Source organism: Helicoverpa zea, chromosome 4 (assembly GCF_022581195.2).
Source record: "Helicoverpa zea isolate HzStark_Cry1AcR chromosome 4, ilHelZeax1.1, whole genome shotgun sequence".
In the NCBI taxonomy this organism is placed as follows: Eukaryota; Metazoa; Arthropoda; class Insecta; order Lepidoptera; family Noctuidae; genus Helicoverpa; species Helicoverpa zea.
The window spans coordinates 13,966,245-13,989,823 of NC_061455.1; the positions used below are offsets into that span (position 1 = coordinate 13,966,245).

At 40.5% G+C, this 23,579-nt stretch overlaps 1 protein-coding gene across 1 annotated transcript in view; it reads right to left on the reverse strand.

Annotated features, from left to right (window-relative positions):
- LOC124629547 overlaps positions 1-23,579 on the reverse strand; it is a 26,170-nt gene continuing 2,591 nt past the window's right edge. Inside the window, exons 2-10 of the mRNA XM_047162975.1 lie at positions 5,896-6,330; positions 4,984-5,153; positions 4,391-4,491; positions 3,939-4,307; positions 2,112-2,240; positions 1,251-1,345; positions 691-870; positions 312-441; positions 1-244 (exon numbers count right to left, since the gene is read on the reverse strand). Coding sequence (XP_047018931.1) covers positions 111-244; positions 312-441; positions 691-870; positions 1,251-1,345; positions 2,112-2,240; positions 3,939-4,307; positions 4,391-4,491; positions 4,984-5,153; positions 5,896-6,240 — 1,653 coding nt within the window. The 5' untranslated portion in view covers positions 6,241-6,330 and the 3' untranslated portion in view covers positions 1-110. The remainder of the gene's footprint in view (positions 245-311; positions 442-690; positions 871-1,250; positions 1,346-2,111; positions 2,241-3,938; positions 4,308-4,390; positions 4,492-4,983; positions 5,154-5,895; positions 6,331-23,579) is intronic.

Consider the following 23,579-nt stretch of genomic DNA (forward strand, 5'->3'; position numbering starts at 1 on the left):
TTAATAAAAATATATTTTATTTCTTTAAGAAACTTGCATAGTACCTATATGTCACTAAAAGATGGCGACAAAGTGATAATTTAAGTAAGTGATGTGGAGCTCGGCGGCTGCTACAAGTACATGCCGTTGACAAGGTAGTCGGCGTCGTGAGCGAAGGGCGACTTGCCGCGGCCGCGCCGGCGCCGCATGGCCGCCCGCGCGCGGCACGTCAGCATGCCCAGCATCGCCGTCAGCATGAACAGCCCTGCAACGAGACCGTGATGCAGGCGCTGCGGCGGCTCAGCGCTGCCGCCGCACCGCGCCGCACTCACCCAGCACGAGCAGCATCATGGCGGCGGGCGGGTGCTCGCTGAGCCCGTCGTGCTCGTCCGCCGGGAAGTGCACGTGCGCCGCCGCCGCCACCGCCTTCTCCGCCTCCGCCGGCTTGCTCGCCGGCACACTCTGAGCAAGACACAGTTAGTGCCTATGTGGCATTACAATTTATTGATGAATTGGCCTGCACTCCACAACGCCTACAGGAAGTACATACATGTGCACTGGGAGGGCATAGCAGAGGATTTTGTATCGAGCATATAATGTTTATAACAGAAATTATATGCTCATAATTCGGGTTACTATCCCTAATTGTCAACACAGTCACGCAAGAATTATAAAAGATATGAGTATGAGGGCACATCGCAATGTGGTCACCTTGTCGCGCGTGACGTTGGCGGCGCTGGAGTTGTGGCGCTCGGGCGGCGGCGCCTCGGACGCCTCCTTCTTCAGCAGCTCGAAGCCCTTCTTAGGGCTGTCGCGTAGCGTCTGCTGCTGGCTGGAGTACACCACCGGGATCTCCGGCATGGTCTTCGGGGGGATGTACACTGGCATCTCCTTGCAGGGACGGAATGCCATGGTTATTAGGTACTCTTCGGTACTACTTTGCGTTGTTATCTACCTACTGTGAAATGGTCGATGTTTCCTATACAGAACTGACTTTTACGTGCTCTTTAATTAGATTATTAGACATCAGAGATCCATTGGTAAATAACAAAAATACTTAAAATCGTCTGTCTTGTAGATAAAAACTTAAAGTAATGACTTGGTTATCTCAACCAGCAGAATCAGGTATTTTTTTGTTTTTTTGCAAATTGGAAGCGATTTCGCTCCGAACCAAGAATTGAACCCGAGGGGCGAGACCCATTGTGCGACATTCGCACTCACACAGTACAATGAGAGTATTAAAAACTAGAATAGTGATGCGTGATGTGTACCTGGTCAGCGCGCGGCACGGGCCAGGCGCGGCGCGGGTCGGGCTCGGGCCAGTAGCCCCAGCCGCGCTCCGCCGCGCCCTCCAGCGCCGCGCCGCCTGCAAGCACATGTACCCTCGGACCCACTACCTACTGCCTGCTGACACGCACACATTTTTAGGTTTCCGTACCCAAAGGGTAAAATGGGACCCTCCCTATTGTTTTCGCTCCTCTGTTCGTCCGTCCGTCCGTCTATCACCAGGCTGTCTCATGAACCGTGAAAGTTAGATAGTTGAAATTTTAACAGATGATGTATTTCTGTTGCTGTTGCCGCTATAACAACAAATACTGAAAACTAGAATAAAATAAATATTTTGAGGGGCTCCCATACAACAAACGTGACTTTTGCTCTGATACGGAACCCTTCGTGCGCGAGTCCGACTCGCACTTGGCCGGTTTTTTAATGTAAAACGCCTAATCTAGAGCCCAGCCCAAATAAAAATTAGTCACTTACCGCTACAGCTACAGCGCAATATAAAAATACACCGCAAATTGTAACTTACGGTCAAAAGAAGTTGTACCAATAGTACTACCAGTAGTACTACCAGTTTTTTTTTCAACCCTTTTGTTATCACTACAGGTACTACTGGTAGTACTATTGGTAGTACCGCGGGCAACAAACGAATAAATCTCGCCTACTTCTTCACTCACTCATGCTTAGCTTTAGAAGAACAGTTTTTTATTGTAGTCTCGTGCTATTTCTTCGGAGGATGCGCGTCTTAAATTGGATACCCATTTGAAGGGGACTTATAATAAGAGGTATAACAGTGGGTAGTGTCTTAAATGCCACAGGAAAGCAAAACTCAGTGGGAGTGTTTGAGTTACCGGGCGGCGGCGGCCAGGCGCGGCGCGGCCAGGGCGCGGGCGGCTCGAACGCCGGGAACTGCGCGCCGCTGTCCGGCTCCTGCAGCAGCCCGCCCTTGTGGCTGAAGATGTGCGAGCTCGCTCCTCCCTCTCAACAAATTATGACCAAAGATTTTCCTTTCATTACACTGCAGTACATTAGGTACGTAGTACCTAAGTTGTAGCGAATGAGTTAAAAAGGTTGGAATACCTATAGGTTAGATACGAGTCTGACTGAAATTGATTTTACTGAAACTGTTATATTGCATTCCATTTTCAACGTAGATATAGTTCGGCCATTCAGAGAATGCGTTCCTGACACGTCGCGATTGAACTGACGACGTAACTTTGCAATGGCGTTGCAGTTACGATAAAAATATTTTTGCTGGTTGTTTACCGTTTTAACAATTGAGGAGCATTAAAACAACATTATTATATCAATAATCAATGAATGTTATAATTTTGTGCCAAACTGAGTGTCAAATAACTTGGTAAACAATATTTTTCTAAATCTATACTGCGCTATTACAAGGTTATGTCAGCGGTTTATATTTTGTAGTGCTGTGCTAAAAATAACAGGCAAGTATCGTAATCTGTTCTTATACAGTTATAATATAAAATAATACGTTTTGATTTTCTTTTTAAGAATTGGAAAATAATGGACTATAAGACTTAATTATAACGATTATGAAATATAAAAATAAAACTATGACCAAACCGCATTTTTATACTTAGATTAAAAATGGTAACCCCAAATGGCGTTATGGGCCGCCATTTTGTGACGCTAAAACAGTCGTCCGTTGTCGTTTCGTGCGCATAGACCACGTTTTTCAAGTGTTTTCGATCTGTTTTTATTTGATTACCCGGCTTTTGTTAGACCGAGATATCAGGATTGATTCTGTTATTGATAATAATATAATTATACATGTAGGCGAAGATGATGATGAAGACACCACCTCCTCAAGCAAATCGGAGTCTGATTAATATTCTGTTCGCACATTCAATTCAATGTACTTGTAACAAAGAATAAATAAAACAATTTTATTATATGAATATTACCTTTTTTTGGTTTCCACTTAAATAACTAAAATATAAAACAAATGATTCCGCCAATTTAAAACGAAAATAATCTTAAAATAATGCGGCGGTTCATTTTGAAGGAACGGTAACGAACTCAGTGTTATGTTGTGCCCATCACTAGTCGTGACTAACTGATAGGTGTCAGGAACGCATTCTCTGAACGGCCGAAGTATAGTTATATACAACATGTAACTTAATTAAAGCACATCCTGAGATTAGTTTGTTCAGAATCGTTTACTGAATCGATTTATATCATTTTTATTATAGGTAATTTTTTATCCCAAAAATAATTAAAACTAAGGAAATTATTGTCATACTATATAACCCTGTACACTCAAAACAAATTCAAATAGACCGTAACTCAAAGTAATAAGACTTCGTGTATTGTCGGCTTTTTCCGTAGTTTCGGTATGATGTGTCGAGTCGAGCGGCGCGCGGCGCGATATTTGCATTGCATGCGTAGTAGTATGACCAAAAAGTTCTCCAAGAATTGGTATAACTAATTTAGTAAATAACAATGCATATACATGTTAAATTAAAAATTCAGTGTATGTATTATGATTATAACATAATATTCTAATTGGGGTGTCTGAGGGTGTGCGTTAATTACGTTACATGTTGTATAGCTAACAACCGGAAATACTTTCACAACATAGATTAGAAACTATAATAGGTTCTACTCCTGGTGTTTAACTGCGGGGGTACCTAGGGGTTGACGACAACGCATACCGTTATACCGGTGCTGTGGCTGCGCCTGCGCCAGCCGGTGCGGCCAGCGCTCCGGCACGTCGGCCGCCGGCTCCGGCGCGGCCTGCAGCAGCCCGGCGGCGTCGCCCGCGCGGAACCGCGCCTCCGCTCCGGCCGAGTGAGCGTCGAGCTCGCCGTAGCCGACGGGCGGCGCGGTGGGCCCGGCTGCCGCCTGAGGCAGCTTGGGCGGCGGCGCGGTGGTGGGCGGCGCGCGGGCTGGCGGGCAGCCCAGCTCGGGCGCCTCGTCCGAGCCGTCAGCGCACTGCGGCACCCCGTCGCACGCGTTGTACACGGCGATGCACTCGCCGCCGCGCCTGCACGCGAACTGGTAGCGGCTGCAGCGCGCGCTGGCTGCAACATGTAACGTGCGCGTGTAGCACCGACCTCGGACACGCTGTGACGTGTGACGTGCGGAGTATGGCAGCGGGACGCACGTGCAGGCGTGGGCGCGGGCGCGGCGGGCGGCGGCGGCGCGGGCGCGGGGGGCGCGGTGCTGGCCGGCGTGGTGCGCGCCGTGCTGGTGGCCGCGCCGCTCCTGCAACACACACATTCATCGCTCTACAACTTCTACTTTGTTCCTACCTAAACGTCAATTCCAAATCAAACTCAAATGACGGAAATAACTCAAGTGATTTTGATAAAGGTTGTTGTTTTGTATTTTCGGTATAATCACAGATTAAGTACCTACTCAATAGTTTTTAGCTTCCTGGTTTTAGTACCTACGGTATTAGGATACGATCGGTTAGGATTTTTAACCACACAGAAGAGGGGTCGGCGATATATGTATTTTAAGAAGTGAGCAAATCTACAATATGGCTATATATTTGCCATGTACCTACTAATCTTTGTATGTCAGATGGTGCTTAGCCTTTTCCCATTTATATGTTGGGGGGGAGCGGGGATGGTCGCCCGCCAGTCTAACCAGATGCAGCTTCAGACCCTTCACGACTGCCGAAGATGTTCAAATGTTAGCTGGGACTTCCAGTTTATCGTGCGGTCGTACGGTCAGACGGTGACTATTAGGTACCTCAGGTTGGCGAGCTCCTGCTCGTGGTGCGCCAGACGCTCCTGGTCCTGCAGCTCCGCCAGGCGCCGGCTGATGGCCAGCACGCCGCTGCTGAAGTTGCTGTGCGCCGTGAACTTGCAGCGGAAGTCCTCGGGCGGCCCGCAGTTGAACAGGTAGCAGCTGCCGGGGCCCTGCGCACGACAAAACTGCTCACTGCGTTGCTGTGTCGGCTCAGCAGGACTACTCTCTGATAGACGATATCTACATGCGTCATTATTCGCCCGAGTCATTCCTACATTTCCAGGAAATATCACCAAGGACTGGTTTACATTGTGATGTGACTACACTCAGTGATCGAATGAAGTACCTATAGTTATAATGTTCCACCATGTCCCAGGAGAACCCATGTCCACAGACAGGTAGACAGATTTACATTCACGAAGCTAAAGAGTTTGTCTGTTGGCTTGAACCTGCTAATCTCAGGTTCGATTTGCCTGGGGGCTGCGGGCGAAACCGCTAGCGCAAGCTAGTGCTTCTAAAAAACTAGACGAGAAAATGGCGTTGTTCAGTCATAGGTATATTAAAATAAACAATATGATGACATGCTGCGCTTGCTACGTGCCGTAGCGTCTCGTAGCCGTAGCCGTAGCGCGTAGTCTGATGTCTCGACTCAACGTCTCGCGCGTCGTGTCACACGAGTAAAGAACGGTCGAGTTGCTCATTATTATTAGTTGATCGCTTGTGAACTCGAGATTGCAATGCTCGAGATTGCAATATTGATAGCATAATATGCTATATGGCATATATGACTTGTCAAGTTGTCACATATAAAGGGTACTGATATCGAATACTAAACCAAACAATAGGATACGCCGAGGTGGAACTTGAAATAAAATAGTGAGCGCGGCATGGTTGGCGAGTAGCGGAGCTCACCTTTTCCTCGTAGACGAAGACGTCGCAGGCGTCGGTCTCGCAGCACAGGCGCAGGCACTCGGCGCGCGCGCCCACGTCCAGCTCGGACAGGTAGCGCGCGCCCATGTCGCGCGACTCCTCCGTGCGGATGATCTTGTCGCGCTGCACGTCGAAGCGCGGCGCGCACGCGGCGGGGTCCAGCTCCCGCGCGCGCACGGCGCCCAGCAGCAGCGCCGCCCACCACGACCACGCCCGCGCGCGCATCGCGCGGCCTCCGTGCGGCGCCAGGACCACTTGTTCTGCGAGCAGCGGAGCGGGCGCGTCGGCGCGGCGCCGACCCTGGCTGCTGACTAATTGCTCTCGCATGCATTAGCAGCGCGCAGCGAGGCCGCGCACGCCGTGCCGGTCGATAGCCGCGCGCCTGCGCACTGCCGCCGCACCCGCGCCAACGAACCGCTGGATGTGGCACCACAGATTATTATAATAGTTACTACGTAACAGATAAATCACTCCATACAAAAATGTCCATACCTACTGTTATAAGCACCTACAAGTTTCCCAACTACCTACAAATTCCTAGCTGCGTTATAAAATGAACCTTAAAAGCTCGAGCGCTTGATTGTTATTCCAATGCGATAGCGCACAGTTCAATGACCGCAACCGTGCCGTGGCCGTGTTTAGGGTTGCTTCTTACAATTTATTAATATTTAAGTAGGAAAACAAAGTTACGCTTATTTTAAGATAGCCTTTTTTAAAACCGAGTTTTTAAATAAAAAGTAATATCAAGAATATTTAGTTAACTATTGTATTGCCTACTACAATGGAGTATGGGTACATATTACTAAATATTACCTAATACGTAAGCATAGGTAAGTACTTAAGTAAAGCTTTCGTCAAAATCAAAGGCGGTTTCCAACTATTTTTCGAGCACAAGTGCCATACCCCATATGGTACAACTCCGTCGAGTGTTGATATATACCTAAAATTGGTTACTGCGTAGCGACACGCGTAATGTTCCGAATCGTCATTAAGTTGGACCAGAATTACACCTACTTACACTCGAGATGTGCTTTGAGTTACAAAACTCACAATACAGTTCATATAACTAAGTAGGTATCTAAAGTAAAATAAGTACCTAAAGATCTCTGTTGTTAAAATCATAAAGTAGATAAGTATTAATTTATTTTTTTTTAAATAGAATTACTAGATAAGTTCATACATATAAAATGTTACAAAATTACAATAGTCGCATATAAACCAACACAACTCAAAATAATCCATCAATTTGTGAGGTAGCTTAAAAAACCTAATAAAAACCAACAGCATAACATGCACGAAATAAAAATAATAATATTGTGTTGCGCGCGGCGCGTGTGACTATTGAAAGCCCTGAGCCGCGTGGGGTTACCGGTAACCCAGCGAGCGGTAGGCATTTATCGCGCGCAAGTACGTCGAGTGACAGAGGCCTGGTGGCACTCTCGCATCTGCTCACTCATTGGACCTATTTGTTGCTGGCTTGGGTTTCATGTTTGGATCGAAAATGCATGATGCAATTCATGTTGGTTTATTCGTTTAGCATACGTTTTTACGCCAGATTGGAGGATGGTTTGGCTCTTTCTTCTTCATAGTCGCATCCTTATGACTGGGACGTGGCTGTTCGGCAACATCGCTCTCCAGGTCACCCGATGCTGTCAAAACTTGACATTCAGGCTAGTGGTCAAAATTAACCTAATTTTGTTTATCAACCTAGGCTATTTTTAACCGACTTCCCAAAAAAGAGGAGGTTCTTAATTCATCTTCTCTATTGAAATTTGGATGTTCTGTAATTTCAATAGCCTCGCGAATCATCCTAGGCAGGAATCGGTAGTCTTTTGCAAGGACTTGTTTCTTGGTTTGTTGGGGTGCCTGTGCCTTTTTTTTCTTAGTATGTCTCTAGGCAATCAGTTAATATTACACGTTTTGTCCATCTACTTGCACATTGTACATAATGAGCCGTGCCATATGTGTGTACAGACTACGACCAACGAGCATGCATCACGCAAATGTCGACCGAACCGGGAATCGAACCCGGGACCTCAGGTTCGGCAGTATGGTGACCATTGCGCCATCGAGGTCATCGAGAATGTACGAATGATGGAAGCACTATTTGATGTCTGCAATGAACAATATGAATAGCAAAGGACCCAGAATGGAGCCCTGTGGAACTCCCGAACGAAGTTACAAAACTCCAACCAGAGGTGTAACCTTGAAGCACAATGCAGGTTGCGTTCATTTTTACATATAGGGGGAGAACCACCGGTAAAAGTCTCCGTGAATTCCAGCAAGGTACAGCTTTTTCAGCAGCATGCGATGATCAATGCGGTCGAACGCACATCAAAGAAATTCTTGTTAAAAAGGCATATTATAATGTTAATGATTATTTCACAGATAAACGCAGATGGCAGCTCTGAAGTGGAACAAAAGTGCTTTATTTTATTTTGTATTTTTCGGTGTTCTAAATTAATAATTGATAAAATTGAATTGTATAATTGTAAAATAAATTGATAATAAATAAATTGTAATAGACAGCTGTGTTGCTGGGAAGTTTGTTCTTCACCACTTCTTCTTTCCAGCCATAACACTAGGAAGTGGTGAAAGGGGGGCGTTTTGGGGGTGCTGTCATTCTTGTAAAATTTTGACGTTAAAAAGTGCTAATCGTATTAGCCTATTTTAATAAATGATTTTGACTTTGACTTTGCACGCACTTGCTGTAGTTGGTATAAACCACGTCTACTTGACGCTGTACCATACCATTTGTAATAAACTATTGTGACAGAATCAATTTAGACGAGGACGAGCGGTTCCTAACAAAACCGTACTGCTCATCGCCAAGAATAGGCATGATGACAGTAATCAAAAATCATTAAAATAATATATTTATTAAATTAAACTTGAAGCTTGGAATATAAAACGCGCATTGTTTTCTTTATTAATAATGTGATTAATGTGTATTTTTATAAAATAAAATTACGAAATAAGGCAATCCGCCATGATATCTTGAACACCAATCAGAGCTCGTGACGTCATCTCTCAAAACAACTCGCGCGAAAGCGCGCGAACGTCACATTTCGTTATTGTGAACTTCCACTGCGATCTTTGTTTTTAATTAATTAATTGTTTATAACACGAGTTACGGAGCCCGGATTTATCAAGGCAAACAGCGCTAATTTGCCTAAAATTGAAATCATAATGCTGGGAGAGTTTTTGGCATCAAATAAAGATTTTTGTTCAGCTGAATTTAGAAATGTTAAAACTTCCATGTAAGTATACTAGTTTAATTAAAAAAACTTCCATGTAAGTGTATTAGTTTAATTAAAAAAACTTCTATGTTAGAATATTAGTTTAATTAAAAACAATTTTAGTTATAAATAATTCCTTAAAATTACTTTTGACAATGTATTTGTTATCAGGTATGTAAATGTTAATGAAATCTATTATCATGGTTCTACCCTTTATTTATAAATTGATTTTTCTTTTAGGTCCTCCAGGCCATCCTATGGTGATGACGCTGTGAGTTACGTACAGCTGAAACGCAAAAAATAAAACAAAAAAATAAAGTTGTACCCTGGGCAATATTGCTTTTGAATCTCGCCTTGCAAGTTTAAGCCACTTGTTTCGTATTTTTTTATTGTGAGGAACGTACACAAATAACTTATCAGGAGTTGTTTTGGATGTGTTCTTACACTGGGGGACCCCACAACACCTATGCACTTTCGAATTCATATTTAATAACACTAAAAACTTAATTATTGCACGAGCGTTGTTTACTTGCGTCTTGTAATTTCAGTCGTGACGTCACAAGTGACGACATGACACTGACAAGCGTTTTCGCGCCGGATTCAAAGTGGACAGAGAAAAATGCAATTATTTGATAAAAAACCGGCCAAGTGCGAGTCGGACTCGCGCACCGAGGGTTCCGTACAAATGCTGTATAGATAAAAAGTGAGTTTCGCGCCAACCGTTCAGTTTAGAACAATCATAGTTATGGTAATTTCGTGAGAGTCAAAATAGTTAATATTTTTTATTTTATAATATAACTAAAATAGTAGGCCAGTACCTTGTAAAAGTTATTTTAATGAAGTTATTTATATACAACATTTTATAGTCATCATTTAGAAATCTGATTGAAAATAACTAATTATGTCTTAAAAGTCATGGGGCATATCTGACCCGCTTTGTAAAAAGTGGCGGACATGAATCAAAGTAGTTTTAAATCGTGGAGAATGGTATGACGTTTCTTTGAATATAAATATTTTATTAAAATTCCATGGAGACGAATGTCCAGGATCGTTTGAAAAATATAAAAGACAAGCAGTTTCAGAGGATTGTACAGGTTGCAATGCTAGTTTTTATTGTTAAAGACATTTCATAAAGAAGGAAGGTGCCAATCCGGATGACCAGGATCTGATGAGGATCTGGAAACCCTGAGAAATAGAGGGCAACTCTTGAATATTGTAGGCACGCATCGAGTCATAACCAGACATGTGAGTGTATTTTTGAGGGTACTGGTAAACAGTGAAGGTTTGGAGCTGATTTGATTATGGAGACTACAGAGAGTCAAGGGAACTCCCGAACGGTATGTTGCAACTACCACGTGTTTGGGCTTATTTTATTCGTATTGGCGAAGACTTTCCACAAAGATATGTTTGACTGCCATTGTGGGATCGACAGCTAAGATCAGATATAGTTATGGGAACTCCTTTACAATTTATAACGTAACCTTGTGTTGGAGCTTATTTTATTTTAGGTGATGAGAATTCACTACTAACTTGGGTTAAAGCAGACCGCCTGACGACTTGTAGCTGTCGAATTGTAACAACGACTTCTAGAGAGTAGGATTCGGGGCTGCTGGCTTTACGTTTCTAGAGCCTTGACAAAAGTGTAATTCTGTCCCTTTCTTTGTTTTATAAAGTCGGCATTATTTTATTTTGTAGCATTTTACAGACAAATCCAACTTCAAACATATAAAAAAGCAACAAGAAAACAAAAGCAAGAATGAAATTAAAAAGATGTTAGGTGCATCGGTCTAGAAGTCGGTGTCTAGAGGATGCATCTATATTTATTTAACCACCGAGATCTAGACCGATGCATATAAACAGTTTTCTTGTTGTTTTAGAAGTTGTTTTTTTTTTATTGTAAAAAGTTTTTATTTTTAACTTTTGTGAAAAGTTCTCGTCAATACGAATAATATAAGCCCAAACACGACGTAACTAAAACATACCGAGTTCTCTCGACTTTCTCACGTCTCCATCATCAGATAAGCTCTAGTCTAAACCTTCACTGTTTGATAGTATCACCAGACATACATCTGAGAATCAAGTTTTAATCCTATGCATGCCTACAATTTCTGATAGTTGCCCTCGATTTCTCAGGATTTCCATCATCAGATCCTGACCTGATGACAATGGAAATAAACGGCGAGTATACTCTTTCACTACAAAGAAATGATTTCTCAAATCCGTCAAACTTGGTCGTTTAAATTCCCCATTGAAATGAGGAAAATATTTGATGTTTACACCTGATTTTCTCTAGATTCCCATGGTTCACATTGATGCGACTAATGCCATAGTAAATCAGAGCCTTTATCATTATACTGTGCTATATTTCGTTCGTATCCGCCGTGGGTATGGTTTTCATACTAAGGTGCCCAATGACCTTTGAATGATTTAAATTTTTTCACAGTTTAGAGGCCATTGTATTTAAGAAGTGTTTGATTTGAATTTCACTTTTTATTCAAAACTTTAATATCTCTACGCGTTCATGTGAAAAAGGGTAGGTAGTAAGTTTATAATTATTAAAAAATATTTTATGTCATGTAAGCAAAAATAATATTTTAATATTTTTTGTAACTTCAAATTTATCATTTTCGCAATTTTTCCTTTATCTGTACTATATAACGTTGCTTCGTGCCGAATTTTAAGATTCTGAGTTCACGGGAAGTACCTTGTAGGTTTTGATTCCCTAGCGTGTGACGGAAATTCGTCTAAGGTGTCGGTAAAACTGCTGTATCTTTTGATCGCGTTAACTTAGAAGTTTGATTTTTTCATTACTTAAAGGGACAATAGACCTATGTATTTGGTATAAATTTCAATTTGGTACCTTTATTCGTTCGTGAGAAATAAGGTAGTAAGTTTCATTTTATTAAAATATTTTTATTATATTATATAACAAAAAAAATGAGATTTTCGCAATTTTTCCTATATTTGCATTATATAACAATGCTTCATGCCAAATTTCAAGATTCTGAGTTTACGGGAAGTACCCTGTAGGTTTTGATTCCTTTGCGAGTGTCGAGAATTTGTTGAAAATATCGACATAATCGGTTATATCTTTTGATTGGCTTGGCTTAGAAGCTTGATATTTTCACAGCCTAAAGGGACAATAGACCCGAGTATTTCATGTGAATTTCAGCTTGATACGTCCACGCGTTCTTAAGATAAAGGGTCTTGACAGACAGACAGACAGACAGACAGACAGACAGACGGACAACAAAGTGATCCTATAAGGGTTCCGTTTTTTCCTTTCGAGGTACGGAACCCTAAAAAACTTCGCATTTTCTTAAAATTAATAATTTTCATATAAAATAGACTTATACCTACATCATACAAAGGAATTTAAAAATTTGTCATCATGCCTATTGTCTAAAAACTATCCGTTCAAGGACTTTTGAAAAAAGGCAGATTTTTTAAATGTTGTGGTAGTTTTCCATGTTGGCTTTTTTGCCCTTTTTGAAGAAAGGAGTGACGAAAGCAGACTTCCAAATCCTTGGGACTTCACCTTCAGAAAGAGAACGCTTAAATAGGATAGTGACAGGGTCAGCATGACTATCAGCACAAGTAACTATGAACAATGGAGGTATAAGGTCTGGTCCACCTGGTTTGATTCGGATTAGGGATATGAGCAACGTTTATCTAGTTGTATTTAAAGGGTGCTAATCAAACGTATGTATGTTGCCTTCTAAATTACTAAGTCGACCACAATTAACGAGCATCTAAATATTACTATCTTAGCTTAGCCACTAGTTATCTTCTAATGCTCCTGCTCCACCTGCGTTAGCGTTAACGTTAATGTCAATGGCCAACTACACGTTACTTATTGCATTAAAAATGAGTGTTGGCTACACTTAGGTTACAATGCCGCAAGAGTTAATCCCTCATGAAGTAACGCGTTAACACACATTAAAGAGGTTAAACTTAGGCACACAAAATAATTCTAAAAACTAAAGCTTTCTCATTTGACCATTCCATTATCGTGCTCGTAAAATGCAGTTACCGCTTAAACAAAGTATCTACACTCGTCCTTGCATGCGTGCAATGAGATGGCATTAATGTAGCCAACATCACTTAGCGCTCTAAGCTACGCACTAAAACCCTTTGATGTGTCCAAAAAACCGACACCCGAGTTATCGCTTAACGTTTAATGCTATTAATATTGCCATTAGTATAAATTGACATTAAAACGTTGGCCACATCTGCGTAATGCCAAAATTTAACGCGTTAAGACGCAGGTGGAGCAGTAGCATAAATGACATCATAAAATATATTTATTTAGCTTCAAAATTTTTAACTCAGTACGTTTAAAATATATCACCATGTTCCCATGCGAGCTTATCGTCGCAGATGGTTTTCACGCTCACCATCGCAGCTTCGGCTTGCTGGCCAGCCTCAGCCGCGGCGGCGAGCGTTAAAGCTACCTGCACCTCAGCTCGCAGGCCGCCTCGCTACGCGGTTTTGAATTGCACTCCAGGGGTAGGGCAGACAAGACTACGTGGAGTCGGTTTTGCAGCGATTCGTTTTCTTCACTAACTTCAATTTTTAATACAATGTTTTTTTAATTGAAGGTTATAAATGGCAATATGCTAAATAAAATGAATCCAAACTAAATTCTACCATCAAAAAAAAAACTTTGTAAATTAGATGACAATGTATATAAATAAGAAGGACAAGTTACAATAATTGATGATCTTTTATTGAAGCTTTCTAGTAGATGGCGTTGTAAAATAGACGAATTAGTTTATTAGAGGCTATGTCAAGCCGAAGCTGTGGTGGTGAGCGTGAAAACCATTTGCGACGATAAGCTCGCATGGGACCGCCGGAGCCCTGCAGCGTCGGAACCGCGACAGAAGCCATGCTTGCTGCATGTTGCACGCTTACTTCCATGCTGGGTCAATTAATATGGGATGTGTTATATTTTAAACTCAGTACGAGTAAAAAAATTAGCAGCTAAGTAAATAAATATATTTTATGATGTCATTTAAGAAGTTTACTGTTAGAATGCATGCTACAAATTTAGATACAAAAAATAACCATCATGCTGAGTTGTATTTAGAGTGGAAGATAGCAAGTGACTAAAATAGTATTATTAAGATGCTCGACGCTTTATTAATTGTGGCTGACTTAGTAATTTAGAAGGCAACATACATTTTTGGGGCGAATAATGATATTAAAAAGAAGCCTGTTTAATTAGCACCCAAAAAATAAAACTTTTTTACTAATCAAGTGGTACAGACAGAGTATACATTTATTTTGATTGTAGCACCATTTTATTTTTAAACCGAGTAGGTACTTAAATAAAAACTAACTGAAATATATACATAATAACATTAGTTTATTTAGTGCCTTCTCAAATAAAGTGTAGGTAGTTTTCAGTATAAATATCCTATTATAGCGGGAACAGAAATTTTGTGTCTTCGTTAATAAATCAGAAATAATGCTGTGTGTAATGCAGGGTTCTTAAGATACAGCCTGGTGACAACCGGACATATGAACAGCGAGTCTTATTGATAGCGGGACCCTAAATAAATCGTAATAAAGTGTGGGTATACCACACACACACGTAAGCCTTTACTTTCACTAAGTACTTATTTCCTGTGATGACTTACCTATCACAACATATTCATTCGATTAATATTTATGCCTGTGGCATATCTGAAAGACAAACAACTGGCAGACAGATGCACAAACAAGTGATTCTACGCGGTTTATTTAATCCACTTGAAACCTCGAATCCTAAGGAAGTCCACAAAATCTAAACGAAGAAAAAAAGATAGGTACGGTTAGGTACACGTCGCGTGTGGGAGGACAATATCCGCTGTCAGCTGATGATGAGGTCGACAGAAACATTATGTTGAAGATGACAATGAGGTACCACAACCCTAGCAAGCATAGTCGTGCGAGTGGAGTCGTGCAGTGGAGGGTGAGTGGGGCGCGCGGCGGCGACGCGGCGGCGCGGGGCGTGGCGCGGCAGTGCCGGACCCGGCCGCGACCCGACGCGCCGCTCTCATGTCGCTGTTCTTCAAGTTCAGGAGCGGCGTGAGTATCGCGGCGTGTCCTCGCTGTGTTCTTCTATTATAGTGCTTTGTGGCTCCGAGCCTTTACCTGTGTCCTATCAAACTCAAATCGAACAAGCCTTACTTATCTGTTTTATTGGGTCCAGCAATGTCGTTAGGAATTTGTCTCGACTATACCTATCTCGCATTATTGCTACCCAATATGCATTTTTGTAACATAACCGACGACTGATGACGAGGGACTCGTGTAACTTTTTGAGTCAGATTGATATCACTATACCTACCTTCTTGTATAAAATTCCAACCAACATGCTTTACGATTATCAAATGGTAACCTACCTACATAACAATTTAAAATAAGTGAATTAGAAGTGTAGGTATCAGTAAATGTGAGTTGGAAATTGGGATGTTGGAACTGTACCTTAGCAAGTGCGAGAGTGAAACAGTGCCTCCATAGCAATTGTAGTTCAGCATATCGAGTGAGTAGTAAACTACATTATGTGGTCGAGTGAGGTGACGGGCGCGTGTGTCCGCGGCGAGGCGAGGGCGCGTCGGTCGCCTCTCTGCTTTGTGTACTACATCGACAGTCTTATACTGTACTGTATAATTTTGAATTGTTATTTTTTTGAATTGGAGTCTTGACTAAAATAGCTCGGTAGGCAGGGAATATTGTAAAGTACTTATTTTAAACTTCATAGTTTCTGGTGTTAAATAATTATTTTTGGCTACGAAAATTAAAAACAAAAACATTTTATGGTGATCGATCAGTATATTTTACCAATTTTACTAAATACATAACCAATCAATCAATCAATTCATCTTCACACTAGCATACATTATGTTGTACAAAATTGTTAGTAGGGTAAATACGCCAAATGTCGGCCCCCTTAGCGATTTTCTGATTGCGGTTCGCTATAGCACCGTCAGTTTCCAACGAAAGATAGTTTCTGATGCGGTTTTGGATAGTTTGATTAATCTATGTCATGTTTATAGGCATAAGATTGATATTTCTACGAAAAGAAAAAAGTAATAAGGCTTAGATGCGTCGAGAACAGAAAAACCCTAAAGTCGGCCATTCACGGCCCAAGGTCGGTTGCGTTTTTTCCAAATGTCGGCCAGGTATAGGCTGTTTTAAATTAAGGCAGTGACAAATATTATTAACATGATTTATTTTTAGCAGAATTATAATATAATACTAAGTATACATTTGTAATTGTATTTGTTTAATTTATAGTAAAATATTTTTTTTGTTTCCCCTAAACCAAAAAAGTCGTATTCACGACCAACCATTTATATTTTTTAAGCTAATAAGAACGGTTTAATAGATAGCAAGTATCAAACTATAAAGCTACCATTAACATGCCTACAATACTGTCAACTCCTACATTTAAACTTAACTCCTATACGATATAATGAATTATAATAAATAAATTATTTCATTTTGAGAAAATGAAAAAATATAAAAGTATTTTTTCATCAGCCTGTATAGTGGCGCTTGAGTTCGAGGCTGGTCGACATTACGATTATTTACGATTCTAATGTCGGCCCCTATTTCTTGTACCTTATTTCTCGAGATTCAACTAATATCACCCCGGCCGTTATTTGGCTATTAAACGTAAAATAGATCTATTTGCCTATAAGCTTTGCAAATTCTCTTGTTAAGCCAACGGAATTAGTACAATAGGAATTTATAAAATAGACTGCATTTGCTTTAAGTCGGCCACGGCCGAGACTCCGGTTTTAAGTCAAAACTGTTGTCCTAATGGCGGCCTCCTATTTTTCCTTGAAAAATATACGCAAAACGCTGAAAAAACTATCTTAAAATATAGTAAAAATAACCCATTAGTGACAATCAAGCTTAAAACAAAAATAAATAAATGTTTTATCGTTCTAATATCAATCCCCAAAATGTGAGTATTCACTTCGAGTAAGCTACTTTACGTGCGAATTTGATGTTTCAACGGCGCAATCGCTACTGACGCTCAGTATGAGAAGAGTAAGTGACAGAATCGGATAGTAACGATTTGTACGTATAGAGTATAAACCAAGGTTGCAATTCGAGGAGCAAAACTAACACTTAATTACCTTTTGAATGAATGCAAGCTGAAAATGTACAGACGGCCGAAGTTTGGGGGGAGGCCGACATTTGGCGTATTTACCCTATATAAAAAACGTAAAACTATGTTAGTAGGACTTCACTATGCACTATGTCAATTTGGGTCCCTGTGGTACTTGTCCGCGGAAGCGACGGAACACCACGTCCTGTGGCCAGAAGTTGTCGTCCAACACGAGGTGCAGGAAACACGTCGGCACTCGCACCACGAACGCCTTGAAGTTGGCGTTATGGCGCGACTCCAGCAGCTGCACTCTCGGGGCGTACTTCAGCTTCTGACGCACGTACTCCACGATGTCCTCCGCCTTAGTGGTGTAGTGCAGGCGGGAGATGTACACCGGGGTGTTCGGCTTGGCGGCACGGGTTTTGATGTAACATGTCACACACTATTTATTATCTTACCTGATGGAGCTAAGTACCTGGGTGACTACTACTTGATTAATTGTTTAAGCTGCAGCGACTAGTATCGGAACATTTGGCTTCTTACTACAAACATGTAGATTCTTAGCTATCTTCAAATAACATCGGGAACTCGTGACCCACAAATGATCGTGTTTTCTGAAACATCCATCAACGAGTACGTACCGCCCCCAGCTCCTCTCCAATACTATGCTTTTATACCATGAAGCATGGAGCTCTTTTTAGGGTTCCCTACTCAAAGGGAAAAACCCTATTGTTTTCACTCCTCTGTCCGTCCGTCCGTCTGTCACCAGGCTGTATCTCATGAACCGTGATAGTTAGAGATTTCTTTGATCTAAGGTTAGAGAGTTGAAATTGCTCCCATGTAACAAATATGTTTTTTTGTTATTTTTTTCTCGATAACGATAACGGCAACAGGTAGATGCGGTTTTATAAATAATGGTACGAAGCCCTTCGTGCGTGAGTCCGACTCGCTCTTGGCCGGTTCTTTTTTCTTTTCTCGGGTGAGAATCATGTTTAATGTGTTTGAAGCTGAGTAAGCCGGCGAGATGATCTCCCGTTGCCAGACTTGCTTACATCTGACTCAAGTGTGAGGAACATGTGGCCGGGTGGGGCTCCACAACTCTTAGGAAAGCGATCGTGCCTCTGGGCCATTCTCGGGGCGCTCGCCAAGTCGATTTAGAAATTCGACGTAGCGCGTAGCGTTTTAGGGACCGGGATCTCGGGAATTTATTCAATTAAAACATTAAATAACTTTAAATCTTGAATTATTGGACTGAATGTAAGAAGTGACAAGCTTAGTATCAGAACTACATGCTATTCTTTTTACATAGAACAATGTTTAAATATTTGTCCAGCTTGGAACAAAATATTACGAATAAAACCAATAGACTAAAAAGTTAACTACTCTACACTGCCCTACAGTTTTGGCAGCGACCCTCAACCTAGGCTACGGCCAGGCCTCTGTCACTCGACGTACTTGCGCGCGATAAATGCCTACCGCTCGCTGGGTTACCGGTAGCCCCACGCGGCTCAGGGCTTTCAATAGTCACACGCGCCGCGCGCAACACAATATTATTATTTTTATTTCGTGCATGTTGTGCTGTTGGTTTTTATTAGGTTTTTTAAGCTACCTCACAAATTGATGGATTATTTTGAGTTGTGTTGGTTTATATGCGACTATTGTAATTTTGAAACATTTTATATGTATGAACTTATCTAGTAATTCTATTAAAAAAAAAAAATTAATACTTATCTACTTTATGATTTTAACAACAGAGATCTTTAGGTACTTATTTTACTTTAGATACCTACTTAGTTATATGAACTGTATTGTGAGTTTTGTAACTCAAAGCACATCTCGAGTGTAAGTAGGTGTAATTCTGGTCCAACTTAATGACGATTCGGAACATTACGCGTGTCGCTACGCAGTAACCAATTTTAGGTATATATCAACACTCGACGGAGTTGTACCATATGGGGTATGGCACTTGTGCTCGAAAAATAGTTGGAAACCGCCTTTGATTTTGACGAAAGCTTTACTTAAGTACTTACCTATGCTTACGTATTAGGTAATATTTAGTAATATGTACCCATACTCCATTGTAGTAGGCAATACAATAGTTAACTAAATATTCTTGATATTACTTTTTATTTAAAAACTCGGTTTTAAAAAAGGCTATCTTAAAATAAGCGTAACTTTGTTTTCCTACTTAAATATTAATAAATTGTAAGAAGCAACCCTAAGCACGGCCACGGCACGGTTGCGGTCATTGAACTGTGCGCTATCGCATTGGAATAACAATCAAGCGCTCGAGCTTTTAAGGTTCATTTTATAACGCAGCTAGGAATTTGTAGGTAGTTGGGAAACTTGTAGGTGCTTATAACAGTAGGTATGGACATTTTTGTATGGAGTGATTTATCTGTTACGTAGTAACTATTATATAATCTGTGCTACGGTCAGTATCATGAAGATCTTATAGTTCGGCCATTCAGAGAATGCGTTCCTGACACGTCGCGATTGAACTGACGACGTAATAACATTCATTGATTATTGATATAATAATGTTGTTTTAATGCTCCTCAATTGTTAAAACGGTAAACAACCAGCAAAAATATTTTTATCGTAACTGCAACGCCATTGCAAAGTTACGTCGTCAGTTCAATCGCGACGTGTCAGGAACGCATTCTCTGAATGGCCGAACTATAGTTCTGCAAAATTCAGATTAATTTTTTCTTAAATATTTGACTCAAACTCAAACTCAAACTCAAACTCAAAATCGTTTATTCAAATTAGGCTGATAAATCAGCACTTTTCGAACGTCAAAAACAAAAGACAGCCCCCAAAAACGCCCGCCCTTCACCACTTCCTATGTGTTTTTGCTGGGAAGAAGAAGTGGCGCAACAAACTCCCCAGCAACACATGTCTGTCTGTAAGGTTTGAAGAACCAGAATGTATACAAAACAAGTCAAAAAGTCATAAAAATATCATTATCACATGATAACTATTATATAAAATTAAAAAAGGAAAAAAAAAAAAAAACAAACTGAACACAAGTAGGCTAGCACACAGATTTACACCTATAAAGACTAAGTACTCAAGCATTTCTTATAGTCCATTAAGTGTATCTAAAGCCTCCTGTTAATAAAATAAAAATGTATTTTAATATAAGCATAGAATCAGCGTGCCCACCTACATGCGCATAGATGTTTACGTTGTAGCTGTACAACACAAACAAGGTGTACCTGCTAGGACTACAGTATTATTATTTTCTTCAAAAAAAAAAAGCTAATAGAAAATCATACTAAAATTGATAAAGTGTCAATAGCCATCAACACGACCTGGTACCGCCAGCAGCACCCGTTCACGAGTATAACGCGAGGATCAGCCATCGCCCCCTTCGCACATTTTTGAGGGAAGGGGACAACCCGACCCCCAACGCTACCGCTGGCCATACCGTCTAAGGGAGCATGACGTGCTTGCTGCTATTCAACAAAAGTAGAACATGTAAGAAATGCTGCAGTCACTAGCAAGCCATAAAGAAACAATGGTAAGCAAAGTTTAACAAAACTTCCCTAAGTAAATAAAAATGAACTCAATTATAATTCAGAATTAATGTCCGAAGTAATGTCAATTAATGTAAACAATAATAATAAGTTAATAATTTAGTTAAAGTGATAACAAGAATGAGCTGCCTCGCGTTCAACTTAGCGACCAACTATTCTTATCATTTAAATAGTCATTAATGCTATAGTAAGCCTTCTTTGAAAGAATTGACTTTACTTGTAATTTAAATGCGTTAAACGGTAATTGTAGTAAAGTTAGAGGTAGTTTATTATAAAAGCGAATACCGAGCCCCAAAAATGATCCATGAACCTTATGAAGTCTGTGAGTGGGTACACACAGTTTGTGCTTGTTTCTAGTGTTAATACTGTGAACATCGCTTTTTTTGGTGTACAAATGAATATTTTGCCTAATGTAAAGTATATTGGCAAAGATAAATTGTGATGCCACAGTAAGAATGCCTATTTCTTTAAAGAGCTCTCTTAGCGAGTGTCTACTACCTAACCGGTATATCGCACGAACAGCTCGTTTTTGTAATACAAATATGTTTTGAATATCAGCAGCTTTGCCCCACAGAAGAATACCGTAGGACATAACGCTGTGAAAGTAGCTAAAATAGACTACTCGAGCTGTTTCTACGTCAGTGAATTGTCTTACTTTTCTGACGGCGTACGCAGCTGAGCTAAGCCTTCCCGCGAGGCCAGCTATATGCGAGCCCCACTGAAGTCTGCTATCGACTGATATACCAAGAAATACTGTGGATTTGACAGTTTCTAGAACCTCGTTACTTAATATAATATTCGGGCCTAGGTTTTTCACGTTCGGTAGAGTAAATTTAAGGCATTTTGTTTTCTTCGCATTTAAGACCAAGTTATTAGTACTAAACCAGTGTGTAACCAACGAAAGTGCACTGTTTACGTCGTTAAAGTGATCCCTATTTCTGTCGACTTTAAAAATAAGTGAAGTGTCATCTGCAAACAGTACAACGTCACAGATATTCTTCAGATGGTATGGTAGATCATTAATATATACCAGGAATAAGAACGGACCTAATATTGAGCCCTGTGGCACACCTAATTGGACTGATAAACCTGATGATTTGACGCCATTGACATCTACGCATTGCACTCTGTTATTTAAATAGGATTCTATTACGCTAAGAGCTTCATTTTGGACTCCGTAGTAACGTAATTTACGTAGAAGCGTATCGTGGTGCACACAATCGAATGCTTTGGAGAGATCACAGAATACTCCAATGGCATTCTGAGAGTTTTCCCACGCATTAAAAATGTGTTTTAAAAGAGCTACACCAGCATCTGTTGTCGAACGACCTTTTGTAAAGCCATATTGTTCACTATGAAGGAGGCTATTAACATTGAAATATCTTTGTAACTGCTTGAGTACTAATTTTTCGAATATTTTACTAAAAGCGGGTAAGATGGATATGGGTCTAAAATTATTTACATCCTTCTTATCGCCTGATTTAAATAAAGGAATGACTTTACTTAGTTTCATTAGGTCGGGAAAAACTCCGGTTTCAATACATTTATTAAATGTGATAGCAAGATAGGGGGCAACAATGTCGATAATATTCTTTAATAGTTTAATGGAAATACCCCAATAGTCACCACTGTTTTTTAAGCTCAGCGAATTAAAAACATTAATAACATCAATTGGCGTTATTTGCTCAAAACTAAAAATAGCGTCACACTTAGGGACACTATTATGCAGGAGATTCTCAGCGTCCGTAGCAGAAGAACTCAAGGAGCGAGTCGTAGTTAAAGGTATGCTAGCAAAGAACTCATTAAATGCCAGGGCTACGTCAGCCGCATTACTAATACGTTTATTATCAGCGAATATTTCTAATTTATTCTCAATATTTGTCGATTTTCCAGTTTCCTGATTAATAATTTTCCAAGTAGTCTTTACTTTATTGGAAGAATTTTTTATTGTATTACTTATATATTTTGCTTTAGCAACATTACAAATTTGTTTAAATAATTTTGAATATTTTCTAACATAATCTAAGAATGGAGTATCAAACCTGTACATTTTCATACCGTATAACTCGTAAAGCCTCGCTCGACTTTTGTAAATACCTTCAGTAGCCTATTTATTAAAGTTGGCAGAGGTAGCATTGACAGTCATGATTTTAGTCTTAAACGTGGAATTGAATTCCTTTTCTACAACATCAAAGAGTGATCCATACATGACATTAGGATCTTCATTTGCAAGAATAGAAGGTTTAAGTTTTTTGTTTATATTACTTTTAAATCTACTACATCGACTAGCTGTAACAGACTGTCAAGAACTTCGATCAACAATACTACTAGATAAAGGATCAGGAACAAAAAGACGTCGGTGGCTACGGCACAAATGTGAACAATTCCAAATTCAAATCTACATTTCCTAGAAAAAAGTTTAATAATATAAACGACTTCAGTTTATTATAAACCTTCATGCTTAAAGATAAAGTTCAATTTCCTTTGTAAAATATATTTATTCACTAGCTTCTGAACGCGCTAATCTCAGGAACTACTGGTCCGATTTGAACAATTGTTTAGATAGCCCATTTATCGAGGAAGGCTACTTTTTATCCGGGTTCGTGCAGAGGTTCCCACGGGATGCGGATGAAACCGCTGGCAGAAGCTAGTATTTACCCAATAAGTTCAGTTCGATTAAATTTCAATTGTGAACTTTCGGAGTTAAAACAAGTACATGGTTCACCTGTAACTGGCAACTGTGTGTGTAAGCCCTTTAAATTACTTGTAACAACTTAT